Source organism: Lynx rufus, unplaced genomic scaffold, assembly GCF_022079265.1.
Source record: "Lynx rufus isolate CCGP_SWC_20201006 ecotype Redwood Valley unplaced genomic scaffold, mLynRuf1.p SCAF_4, whole genome shotgun sequence".
In the NCBI taxonomy this organism is placed as follows: Eukaryota; Metazoa; Chordata; class Mammalia; order Carnivora; family Felidae; genus Lynx; species Lynx rufus.
The window spans coordinates 88855574-88869682 of NW_025814856.1; the positions used below are offsets into that span (position 1 = coordinate 88855574).

Consider the following 14109-nt stretch of genomic DNA (forward strand, 5'->3'; position numbering starts at 1 on the left):
CAATTACTCATATAAGCAGGATAGGGGGATATTTGATCATTTTTTGTGGTTTGGGAAATGGATACACTCTGGTCTGTTTTCAGACGTGATTACAGAATAGTCTTGCTTTTTTCTTGATTCATCACGGTTTCAGAGTAGCCCTGTAGGATGCTGGTGTTCTGTGAGAATGTATATGCTCACATGGAGAACACTGGCCTGTGAGTGCCAGGCCAGCTCCTAATAACACCACTGACAAGCTGATAGTATTAGGCATTTCCAGCTGTCAAGGACTGTGAGAGCTCAGGTAGAGTAAGATTATTTTATTATCATCAAAATGACTGCTTATTAAAAAAAAATTTTTTTAACATTTATTTTTTCAAACTGACTGCTTATTGTATGAAGGCCTACACTGTACATTTTTGTCAGAGCACAAGATCTCTTCAATTTCTATCAACAGGCTAATCTAGAAAAATGATAACTAGGGAAGTATTGACCACCAATATATTTGTTAAGTGTTCTACTGAAGCCTATCATGAACACAGATAATTGCTATAAAAAATAACTTTCTTTGGTTAACTTAGACCACCAACAACCTATTCACCTGAACATAATTGCTTATATTCTCTCTGATTTACTTTCATTGAACTGTACGCCATCGTATCTTTCATCAATGACAAACTAAACACTAAGAACGCTATTGCTTAGGGGTTTCAGAGGTGGCTGATGAGAAAGAAAAAAGAGGCACAGGTGGGAGAATAATCTTAAAAGGCCTCACTAGGTAGGACCCTGAACAAAGTGTAAAGAGTTGGATTCTGATGCCAAACTGCATAGACTCAAATAGTAACGCAAACCTGGCCAAAAGTTTGATAGCAGGGGATGTATGTAACCTCTTTGTAATTCAGTTTTTGCCTCTGAAAAATGAGTATGATGGTATCTTCCTTGTAGGATTGAAGAAAAGGTTAAATGAGTTAATAAATGTAAAGTACTTTACGAATGTGCTTGGCGCACAGTGTTTATTCAAATTTCTCCCTCATTCCTTCTGTCTCTCTTTTATACACACACACAGGCACACACACACTGCTCATATTCTTTATTTGCTTTGTTTTTTTCCCTTGTGCTTATCACATTCTGGAAATATATATATACATACAACATTTATGTGTATATAAATATTATGTATGTATCATATATATGATATAAATATAACATTTATCTTGTGTCTTATGAATTTCCTGTCACACCTGAAAGTAGTGTTGAGGTAAATTCTTATCTGTAGGTAGGGGGTAGGAGTGAGGGGTTAAGGTTTAAGAAGAAGGAGAAAAAGTCAAAAAAGATGTGTTACGGAAGTCATCACTGAGAGAAAATCTGAGGACAATAGACAATTACTCTCAAAATTGTCCACTGGGATTTATACCAAGAAAACAACGGATTCATTCCATTACTCATTAGATGCCCACAGGGGTGTTAAATCTCCCATACTTCCAGTTGTGACTCCTGTCCTTTTGCCTGGTGTCAGAGAAGTCCTGGGGCACACAGTGAGGTTGTGTTGGAGGTAGGGATAGCAGGATATAAGGAGGGACAGGGGAGGCATCTCTTATTTCTTTTTCTAGTTTGTCTCCACAACTCACCCCTCACTACCCCCTGCCCCTCACTGGAATTTAGGACAGGGGTTTTGGTTGTTTCATTCACTGCCACATTCCTAGCACCTGGGATTGTTTCTGGTATTTGTAAGTTCTCAATAAAATCTGTTAAATGAATGAATTAATGAGTTAGTGAATGAATAAATGAATTAATGCTCTACTAAATTCTCCAGTTCCTTTCTATCTCTTCCACTTTCCCCAGTACATTCTGTTCCTTCCACTTAATTTGTCTGCAATAAAGACAGGCATCTTTTTTTTTTTTTAATTTTTTTTCAACGTTTATTTATTTTCGGGACAGAGAGAGACAGAGCATGAACAGGGGAGGGGCAGAGAGAGAGGGAGACACAGAATCGGAAACAGGCTCCAGGCTCTGAGCCATCAGCCCAGAGCCTGACGCGGGGCTCGAACTCACGGACCGCGAGATCGTGACCTGGCTGAAGTCGGACGCTTAACCGACTGCGCCACCCAGGCGCCCCAAGACAGGCATCTTTTAAAAAGGTCTTTCCTTAATCTTTTAAGTTAAGCTGAAAAATCTTTCAAAATATGTATTGTGTTGTTCATGTCCCATTCAGTGTTACTGATTTCTCAGCACACTGAGGCTATCCCCTCCCCTGGGGAGGTGGCCTATGATTCTTAGAAGCAGAAATCACTAATGAGCTGTATTAGTGAATGAACACTTTCAGTCTATATTATTATTACTGGACTTTTTTTGTTTGACATGGCACTATTGACCGCTCATTTCTTTTTGACTGCTTCCTCTATTAAATTTCATTATGCCTTGGAATGCTCTCTCTCTCTCTTTTTTTTTTTTTTTTTTAAGAGCGAGAGAGCATGAGCAAAGTGGCAGCAAAGTGGGAAGACAGGCAGAGGGAACAGAGGGAAAAAGAGAGAATCTTAAGCAGATTCCAGGCTCAGCTCAGAGCTGGATGGATGTGGGGCTTGATCCCACAAACCTGGGATCATGACCTGAGATGAAATGCAGAGTTGACACCCAACCCACTGAGCCACCCAGGAGCCCAATGCGTTACAGCTCCACTATTTATTCTTAGCCTCTTTCACAGTCTTCTCGTCCTTCAGCCATTCCTCATCTGTTTGCCTTCCCTTGCCTGCTCCTTTCCACTCTCCTTTGGATGCTACATTCTTTTCCTGGTAGCTCATCCGCTCTTGTGGTTTTAATTACCCCCTCTATGCTACAGAATTGCAGATTTTCACTTCAAACTCAGATATCTAAACTGATCACAGGATATTCCTACCAAATTTAAGACAACTTGACAGAGACACAAATGAAACAAATTACTTAGGATGTAAATTAACAATTTAGAGATTTCCCATTATTTCCCATTTCCATAGCATAAATTAGTGAAATTAAAAATAAGAACTTTCTTTAGGATTATCAGTCAGAAAGACAGCTATGATGTCTAGGCATACCCACCAATTTTTTCTTTGCGGAGATATCTTTAAAATTTGGTACCATCAAATCACAAAAATCAAGGGGACAATTCACCACAGATTTTCAGCTTTAAAAGACAAAATTGCCTACTGTATTTAGGTCTGTATAGTATTGGAATCAACGAACCCAAACAGACAATTTGAAGGAGTTAGGAAAATTTTCCACAGCAACTTCTTCCATTCCAACAGTTTCACGTGAGAAATAGTTATGTACTTATGTAAGCAGCTAACTTCACATAGACTTTCATGAAATAAATTTTACAGCCAAAGTGCAAGGAAAGTGCTTTTGGGATAGAGAATTAATGCTAGTATAACTGAAGTGAAAGTTAGCTATGTCTAGTTTCTTGTAAAAACCTAAGTGCAACTATGTAATGGTGAACCTGATTAATATTTAGGCATTTCATGATCACTGACAAAAAAAATTAAACATCTATAAGTAGATGAAAATAAATTATTTCATACACATATTGTAAAACAAAACAAACCCTAATACACAACCAAACTCTATTGTACCATATTATGATTTCAAAATTCTTAAATTAAGATCCTAGGATCTCTTAATTAAAACAATTTTATTTATTTTTTAGGCCAGGAAATTAATAACAGTTTGGAATAGAATGTGCTATTTGCTGTATGCTGTTGAATTTTAATAGACAATATATTAAGATGAAATCCATTTAAATAAGCTGTATTTCTTTTTCTGAGAAAGAGCTGGTGGTGAATATGACTTCCATTTAAAACAGATGTAGCTTCATAAGCATTTTTTCATGAAACCGGTTTCAATTGCAAAGTTAATTAGTGTTCAAGTAAAAATGAAATTAAAAACTTAGCATCTTTTCAAGATTTTCTATGACTCTAATTTACTCTATTTTATTTTTTTTATTTTTTTTTTTGCAGATATTTTAATCCAGTCCTTTATTAAACTTTCTCACTTGCAGAGCTTTTCAACCTGCTGATCCCAGGAGAATCTGACATAACTCCCTGGATGCTAAAGCATGCGGACGCTCCTTCAGAATGAGTTAATAGACTAGGTTTTGGAAAGCATCAATTATGTTTTACATTTGAATGAAAATTAAACTCTTTCATTTGTTAGCTCAGCTGTTCATGGAACATTGCATAAATTGAGTTTAAAATGCATGCGTTATCAATGTAACTACCTTGCAATCCTTTGCAGTCAATAGGACTATAAATAAAACCCGTGGTGCTAAATGCACTGCCTCTTGATGTAACACTCCTCTGTCAAAAAGTAAAACCTTCCTTGCAGGAAAGAAGATCCCATACTGAGTAAAGTGAAAATCAGCAAATGTCTAGGTTTACAACTTTTGAATATTTTTAAGTAAGTTATAGACGTGGGCTTTTTCAAGAATTTTAAAGAGATTTTCATTTGTATAATTAGTTAACAATAGCTATTGTTAATGCCTTACTAGTAATATTAATTTACTAGTGAAATTAATTTTTAAAAAACTTTAAAAATTTGAGATTGAGGCTTGCTTGACTTTAATCAAGTTGTTCAGAATCACATAGTAAGTATGGTCCAAATACACATTTATGATTCCAAGTAATATTTGGAATTACGTTTGCATCTTAGTACTTCAATACCATTTTGAATATGTAACGGCAATTTAAAATCATTTCTCGAGTCTTATACCAATGCCAATTTTATTTCACCTCTTATTACCTATTAAAATTTTATTCCAAAATGGAAATTTTTATTACTGAGGGATATTTTTCTTTCTATACTCTGATTGGGATTTTATTTCACCCAGAATAAAAAAAAAAAGTATCTTGGATATAACTGAAACCACTGAAATGTTCTGTGATTAGCCAGGGTGTTTTCCTAAAACCAATCTCAAGATGGCAAAGGATACAGTACTGGCTTTAATTCAGGCTTTTATATGAAGTTTGGTTATTCAGCGTAGCAAGGACACATAATGAATATGGTCTCCTAGAGATGATATTTTGGTAAAATTAACTTGTTGGTTGACATTAAAATCCAAGAGTATCAGATACTAACATGAGTCTAAATTTGTTCCTCGTCTATTTACTTTGTCAAAATACTGTTATGCTCAGCTTAACACTTTTTAATTTTATTTTATGTTAAATGGAATGACATGTAAAGCTTAAATAGAAATATAGAAACTGTAACATATCTCTGCTTGTTTCACTGTATATAGCAATTGCTTTAATGTGTTGTGTTTTTTTTCCTCCCACTACAAAATTAAACAAAGTTTGACAGTGAAATATTCCAATTGCTAGACCATAATATATGTATGAACTCTGCCTGATAGAATAGAATGTTAAAAGTAAACATTTCTCTAAACTCTGCCCAAATATGTTTTGTCTACTTGAGTGCCAAAGAAATAATAATGACAATAATGCATAGCATAGAATATGGGAGAGAACTGGGACATTTATCTATGGAAGGAGATGTGTCCCAGGTTGCAATCTTTTTACAAAATCATAAACTCACAAAAAATCACTTCCATACCAGCATAATATTACCCACTTATATCTGTTACAGAATGATTAGTAACCTTTCTGATGATATCTTAAAAACCACAAAAATGTCACTCAGTAGTTATCATAGGTTTAATTCAGTTACATATTTCCCTGGAAACTGCAAGATATTAAAATCTAATAGATATTAAATATTTGTGAGTGTAAGATTGTTGGCTTTCAACCTTTTAAGATTTTGTTACGTCATTTAACAGATTAGCTTACATTAACACCTTTTTAAACTAGAATTTTAGTAATGTACTAAAGAACATAGCTGAGATGTGAAATGCAGACTTAAAATCCTAGAGGCACAGGTAATAAAATATATAACAACTAAAGGGAAACTCACAAAGGAACCATGGCAAATACAAAAGTAAGAGTTTCTGGAATTAATAAAGATATTTTTAAGCTAACATAGTATTTCAGTATCTCCTATAACTTCATTTGTGATATAAATTGCTAAATATAGAGAGTTGGTAAAAAATTTTTTCTTTCCGCTAGAGAATTCTATGGGATATAATCAATGGGATAACTTGCTGCTATTTCCGGTCTGTTTTCCACATATTCTGGCACCTCACTTTAAGTATGGGCTCCCTGAGGAATACCACAAATCTCTAATTTCTCATAGTTCATTTTCTCACCCATACTGATTAATGGAGTATTACTCAGTGATCAAAAAGAATGAAATTTTGTCATTTGCAACAACATGGATGGAACTAGAGGGTATTATGCTAAGCACAATAAGTCAGTCAGAGAAAGATAAGTATCGTATAATTTCATTTACATGTGGAATTTAAGCAACAAGACAGAGGAACATAGGGGAAGGGAAGGAAAAATAAGATAAAAACAGCGAGGGAGGCAAACCGTAAGAGACTCTTAAATACAGAGAACAAACTCAGGGTTGCTGGTGGGGTGTCGGGGGGGATGGGCTAAATGAGTGATGGGCTTTAAGGAGGGCACTTGTTGGGGTGGGCACTGGGTGTTATATGTAAGTGATGAGTCATTCAATTCTACTCTTGAAACCATTATTACACTATATGTTAACTAACTTGGATTTTAATAAAAAAAATACTGATTCCTTCATTCATTTAATAGATGCTGGTTGAAAACATATTTTAGGCTCCAGAGACACAACAATTGTGTGCTGTTGAACACAAGACAGCATGCTGCTTATTCACCTCTTAGTGCTTGTAATTTGGTAAACATAGATGGACTCTATGTTGTTAATACAGTCCATTTGGATAAATGTATTTTTGAATTCATAGGCTAGTGTATCAATGTATAAATACTGAAACTGAAACAGGAACAAGTTTGTGATTAGTGAACAAGAGTGATTAGTTATTACTCTATAATAGACATAAAATAAGGCCAAAATATATGATTTTAAAAGTCAGAATAGGACTGTGATGATTTTTATTATGTTCAAGACTTAACCCAAAAATTAATAGAAAAGCGTACTGGGAATGTGGCTTACTTTCAATGTAAAACAATAAGCATGAATAATACTCTAAAACAATAAACATGTATTAATAAAATTTTGAGCATGGTACCTGGCACTACCCTGGATGCTTTATGTAAGGGTATCTAATTCTTCTAGCTTCCTTGTTTTATTTTGTTTTTTGACAAAGAGAGAGGGCACAAGTGAGTGAGGGGTGGGGCGGGGGGGGGGTGCAGAGAGAGAGAGAGAATCCCACAAGGGACAGAGAGAGAGAAGTGGGCTCACCCAAAGCGGGCATGAGCTCACCTGAAAGAGGGCATGACTTCACCCGAAGCGGGGCTCAAGTGCAGATGAAGCGAGGCTCGAGCTCACCCTATGCAAGTCTCAAACTTACAAACTGTGACATCATGACCTGAGCCAAAATCAGATTCCTAGCTTCCTTGTGATGGGGAAGCTCAAAGAGCCCATACACGTGTTTCCAAAAAAATGCTATGTAGATGTGACTGAAGAGCCTAAAGTCCTTCCACCAGAACACTGTTTTGTTATTATAGGATACCTATGTCTTGATTCACCAGTGATTTGTTTCAGGGCTAATCATAATTTTAATTATGTGAATATATATTAAGAACTTGCCATATTCTACTTTCTCTTCAAAATGTTACTGAATAGTGAGCAAGAACCCTACCGGGTTAAACAAAATGGTCTAGAAATATGGGGCTACGAAAAGTCTTAGGAAGTCTTTGCTCACAATTAAAATATTTAAGACAAGTGACAAATTTAGAGTATCTGGAACACCTGGAGACTAAATAAGATAATTTTAAGTTGTGAGACTAGATCCAATGTTTTCTCATTTTTTGTCATCTAATTCCACTTTATTTTGCCGTTATAAATGTCTCAATGTTTGCATTATTCTTTTATAAAAAATTGAAATAACACTTCTTATAGGCATCTATTTCCCTGTCAAAATTCATAAATAATTCATATCAAGGTGTGCTTAGATTTACACTCTCCCCTATTAGCACATTATCTAAAAGAAACAACAGGCATTGTGGTGTATGTTATATTACTTCAGTTCTCTGTTCTCACTTCAACCCATATTCTGCTGCCTCTACCCCCAGTCCTATATAAATTTACCCGGGCCGTCCATGATCCTGGACACAGGAACAAGTATCTATACATTCCTTAAGTGCGTAGACTAGGAACCTGTAACAAATTTGTCACCGGTGATCTAAACACCTCAAACTTTTTTTGCTAACAAATTATTTCTTTAAGAAAATATGATAAAACAATTCATGAATAAGCCAAAAAAAATGACTGCAATGTATTCATTCCCCTATCATTCTGAGTGTATTTTTCTCTTAATACACTCATGGAAGTTACCTATCATTCCAGTTATATCCTCAAGCATGAAAGAGGAGATTGGGGGGTGGGGGGCAGGGAGCAACATGAGTTTATTCAGTGAGGTAACCTACATAAATAGTGTAAAATGTAAATCACATATTTTATTATTGAGAAAACAAAATATGAGCCAAGAATATATTTCTTTACATTTTTAGATTTAACTAGCATTGAAAGTTTCAAGGTTTATTTTGACTAGTGTCTGGCTTTCTAATTGACAAGCTAATTAGAAGGGTATGCTAGACTACTTGTCCATACCAAGTTCAGTGTGCAGCTGTCCTGGGGGAAAGACATACAAGTGAACTTGTTGACACTTGAAATTAAGCAGCACTCACCCGAAAAACTGTCATTTCTTCCAGCAGAACTTCTTCTAAATCATGCCAAGTCTCCTTAGGAATTGAAACTACTTTAAGAACGGTCCCAACATCTTTGAAAGAAAGTGGAGGAGGAGAATACAGTTTAAATAGATCTGAACAAAGGTTAATGTTCATGAATGGAAATAGTATTTGACCAGAAAGTACATTTTGACCTCAGTCTTCCTTTGGTTTTTTGTTTTTTTTTTTTTTTTTGTTACAGCACTGGTAAAATATATATTCAAATGCATTACATGCAACTAGATAAAGTGTGAACATAGCTGTGCAATGAAAATAGCTGAATTTTCAGAAATATATGAAGCTTTGAAGATGGTTTTATCCTGAACTTGCAAAATTAAATGTATATATGTGTATATATACACATATATATATATATACACACACATATATATACACACACACACATACATACACACATACTAATCACTAGGTTGAATTATATATTTTTTAATTTTTAATCTCTATTGTCAGGTGTCTCAGGAAAAAAAAAACTAAAAAAAATAATGCTAGTTGATATAGCAAGTTTTTCCACTTTTGTTGTGAAATCTGGGACTACCTGTGAAGATTTAATACAGATGCAAAATGCAAGGAATGTTGTCCAGCAACAGAAGTAGTGAAGCCTCAGAACCTGCTGCTCATCCCCCAGGCACCTGGAAGCCTGTAGTACTTATAGGCCCCTAAAGACAGCTCAATGACCATTAAGTGATGAATGACAATAACTTGATTTCACAAAATAAACACCTTGGATTACTTGTTCTGGTAGTTGCTCAATATTGATTAATCAACTTTGGTTAACAAACTGGTCTGATTAATGTCTTGAATAATCAATTTTAGAGTATTAAAGAAATTTAAATTCCAGAGCATATATCATAAAAACTATTAAACTGAATACATTGTATAGAGATTAAAGGATTGTTTATTCTAATTTTCATTGTGAAAAGACAAGTTGTTTCAAGGAAAAGAGCTGTCGCTTTTACCCTAAATTGTGTTTAGAAGATATTATTTTTCCAGTATGGACTCTTCAACATTCCAGTTCTGATCAGCTGATCAATTATTTTTAGCTTCAACTGGCTCATTTTAATCAAGTTCAACTGACTCATTATTTGAAAAGAAGAATCATACCAGTAAAGAATAAGCCACACCAGAAAAATCATTTACTGTATTCAGTGAATAACCATTGATAGCCATTTTCGGGGCATCAATATGATGTGCTATGTGAGATAAGAAAAGTTGCTAGTGAGGAAAAAAAAAGAAGAAAGAAAGAAAAATTGCTAGTGTATCCCTTGTAAAGTGAAAAAAGTGCCCTCTGTTAAGAGGTTACTTTTATGTTTATAGGACTTGAGACTACTCATAACACCAAAGATTAAAGGTAAATTAGGTTAATCTACTCAGTGCCTCTGATGGGTTTCCAGTATCCAAACATAACTTTATCTGTGTTCCAGATCTAGTTTTACTGAGTAGTATTTCAAACAATTTCACACAAATTGAATCAGATTACTCAACTAGGATCAATACACTGTGATGTGCAACCCAGTTAAAAGATAAAATTACTATAATCAATTTACTTTGTTGACAGATGACCCTGGTCTGTACTGACCAATAGCCATCCACATCTTCAGACATTCAACATTCTCATGAAATTGGTCCCTTTAAAGATAGCCTGTGTCCAAAAGGAATTAAAAACTCATGATTGGATTTCTTTGGTCAAATAGCCGGAAGCAAGCTTTTGCTTCATTGACAGTGAGTGAGGGACTTCTCAACATGTTTAGGCCAGAGGTGAAAAAAAAGGTAAGTGTGACATTATTGAATAAACTTAATTACTCTGTAGATAGATCTAATTATACTTTGACATTAAATGGTAAACTAATATTTACTGAAGACAAATCCTATCAACTTACAGTTTCTAAAGATTTATATAACCAGAAGTTGATACTTGGAATTCACTGAGTTTTATCAAACTTGGAGTCTCTTTGGGATTCTACAATTTGGTAAATGTTCTCACTCATAAAAGTAGACTGCACTCTATTGCTCAGAACCTGACACAGTTACACCTGAAAATATAAGTATTTCACAATTTCATTATAAGACTTTAAGTCTTTAAGGCACTTACCACACAGTTGCCATTCCCCTGTAGTTAATTAATTTTTTTTTTCTGTTTCTCACCAAGGGAATATACATGCTATTATACAAGGTTTCAGTGGAGCAGTCACTCTGCTTCCCACTGATTTATGTCAGTTAACAATGCTAATGGAGACTAGGAATTTATTGCCTTGGAATCTGACCCTAAATAGCAAGTTTCAGGTTTGTAACTGGTGCTTTCAAAATAGTATTAATAAAGAGAGTAGGGGGAAAATATGTCATAATACAATGGGATTCATTCTGAAAATATATATGCAAAAAGTTTGTTTCTAATCATGGAGTTAGTAAAAATGTATTGTTAAATTTCTGTAGAAATGAACCTAAAATTTATCTGATGATTCTTATGGTCCATTTTGTTCTTCAACTGATGAAATTTTTATTTTGTTTTGTTTTCTCCCATTGTATGGGAAAAACACTAAACAAATTTCATTGCCAAAATTTATTTTGTACAAGATTTCCACCCTATGATACTTTTTTTTTTAATGTTTGTTTATTTTTGAGACAGAGAGAGAGCATGAATGGGGGAGGGTCAGAGAGAGAGAGACACACAAAATCCGAAGCAGGCTCCAGGCTCTGAGCTGTCAGCACAGAGCCCGACGCAGGGCTCAAACTCACAGACCGTGAGATCATGACCTGAGCCGAAATCAGACGCTTAACGGACTGAGCCACCCAGGCGCCCCATGATAATTTTAAAGTTAGGTAATTTTGCATCAATATAGCCCAGAAACATTATCGAATGTCTTGAGAGTTTTAGACATGGTTTGAAAATACATCTTTGTTCTAAAAAGTCAATGGACAGAAAAGAGTTATGATTCACTTCTAGACATTGTTTACCTAATCATTAGCCTTACTTGATTGCATTCATCAACTTTTGATTGAAAAGGAGATTTTGTTTAAATTAATATACCTCAAATTATTACTTTTTAATAACGCATTGTCATGGTGGATGTTCAGGTTTTTTAGTCATTTATTAGAGATTAACTCTATCTTGACAGCGACTCTAAAAACTTCCCTCAGTTCTTAGTTTACTCAGTAAGTTAATGGTCTACAAGGAAATTCAGGGCTAAAATTAAAAACATTTACCTGTTCCAATAAACATAACATCATACTGGCCATCTTCTGCATCCACTCGATCTACCACAATTTGTGTAAACTGATAATTGACATCTGTTTTGATCATTATTGGGCGGTTATTAATAGGAAACACTGGATTGTACATAGCTGGATGACTTCTTGCAAATGTTATAACATCATCAGGAAGGTCTTTTGTAGAGTCAAATCCACCAAATGTTTTACTGGGACACTATTAAGATAAAGAGAAGAATAGCTTTTGATTAAAATATAAAGAATATAATTACAAATTATATAATAATTTGTAACCTCAATGGTCATAAACTAAATCTAACCTGTCATTATTTCTTTAAAATTAAGTAACTGATAAACTAAAAAATAATATTACTTAAATTAATAGATGTAATATAGAGTATTTTTTTCCTAAACGTAATTTAAGTCTCAATGGGATTTAGTTGTGTCACCATTTTTTACCTAAAACTACAAATGCATCTAATGAATTCAGTGTATGGGAGTCTGATGCTCTATTAGTGGCAACTAATATATTCTACTGATAGGATAAAGTATTTGGAATAAGAAATGAAAAGATGTTACAACTAAATCCAATTAATAATCAGATTAGAGAATCTCAGAAAAATTTTCTTGGATAAATTTTCCCCCCAGGGCATCATGCTAAAATGCAAAGGCTCTTGTTAAGCTAAGAGACAACATAAACTATTCTTTTCTTCCGTAAGTTTATTTATTTTGAGAAAGAGAGAGGGGGAGCACATGCGTGCGTTGGGGAGCAGCAGAGAGAAAGGGAGAGAGAGAATCCCAAACAGGCTTCACACTGTCAGCACAGAGCCCAAGGCGGGACTCAAACCCATAGTCGTGAGATCATGACCTGAGCTGAAATCAAGTGTTTGACGCTTAACCGACTGACCCACCCAGTCACCCCTCTAACATAACCCTGAAAAAGCAACACAAAAAGTACCAACAGTACTCTCTCACTAAAAAGTAATTATAAGGGTAAGGAAAGGTGTTATTCAAAGCGTTTGATAATCTGGGGGTGCCTGGGTGGCTCAGACGGTTAAGTGTCCAACTCTTGGTTTCGGCTCCAATCGTGCTTTCATGTTTCTTGAGTTCGAGCCCCACACTGGGCTCTGTGCTGACAGTGTTGAGCCTGCTTGGGTTCCTCCCTCTTGTCCTTTCTCTGTGCCTACCATGTTCATGCTCAATGTCTCACAAAATAAATAAATAAACTTAAAAACGAAAAGTGTTTAACGATCTGCGTGGCAATGAAACTGACCAATTCAAGTGGACAAGTTGAACAGATGATGGCTACAGAGAGTCAGAAATGAAGCACTGTGGTACACTGGCATAATATCGCCTCTGAATTATAAACACTCCATATAAGGCAATAAAACAAAAATGAGAAAATTCAGATTCCACTGTGTCTCTTTTCACTGCATTTAATTATGTGATAAAAGCATTCAAAGTAAAACATCTCCAGCCTCTTGCTTTTTGTCTTATGCCTAAGTAATTTTTGTCATTTAATGTAAGAGCTTGGGAGCTGAACTATAATTAATAGAAGTTCTTGATCTTATAAGAGGCTTAGGAGAAATCAATGGTCTTTGCCATTACCTTGATACAGATCATAAATAATTCATGAGAAATGAAATAAATAAACTTGCTATGAAACAGGAAGAGCATCTATCTTGGAATATATATGCATGTATATATATGTGTGTGTGTATATACAGACACACAATTATACACTAATACAACAAAGGATTTAAAGGATTACTTTTTAAGTAAATTATAAAGCTACTTATTTAACGTAATATGTTTCACTTAGTATGTTTTTCTCCAGTAGTGTTGACAAAATGGCTATTCTCAGCTGCCACTTGATAGAATTAATGAACTCATTCAAATGAATTTTAGTCATGGAGTTAGGTGTTTTGCCCTTCTGCTGGCCACTCCCTGATTCCTAGATTAGGCAATGCTTTCTGCTTCTGTCTTTAACAGTTGGTGCATACTGCTGACTTTTTATGCCATGTTTTAACAATTCTGAATAATGAGTGAGAACACCAGCTCTAGAACCAAACTGCCTCAACTGAGTCCTGCTTCCTCTCTTTGCCTCAGA

The 14109-nt window shown here is 34.9% G+C and overlaps 1 protein-coding gene across 1 annotated transcript in view; it reads right to left on the reverse strand.

Moving 5' to 3' along the window:
- Positions 1-14109, reverse strand: part of SEMA3A (semaphorin 3A) — a 202685-nt gene that overhangs the window by 24165 nt on the left and 164411 nt on the right. Inside the window, exons 11-12 of the mRNA XM_047096879.1 lie at positions 11997-12216; positions 8736-8827 (exon numbers count right to left, since the gene is read on the reverse strand). Of these exons, the coding sequence (XP_046952835.1) occupies positions 8736-8827; positions 11997-12216 (312 nt within the window). The remainder of the gene's footprint in view (positions 1-8735; positions 8828-11996; positions 12217-14109) is intronic.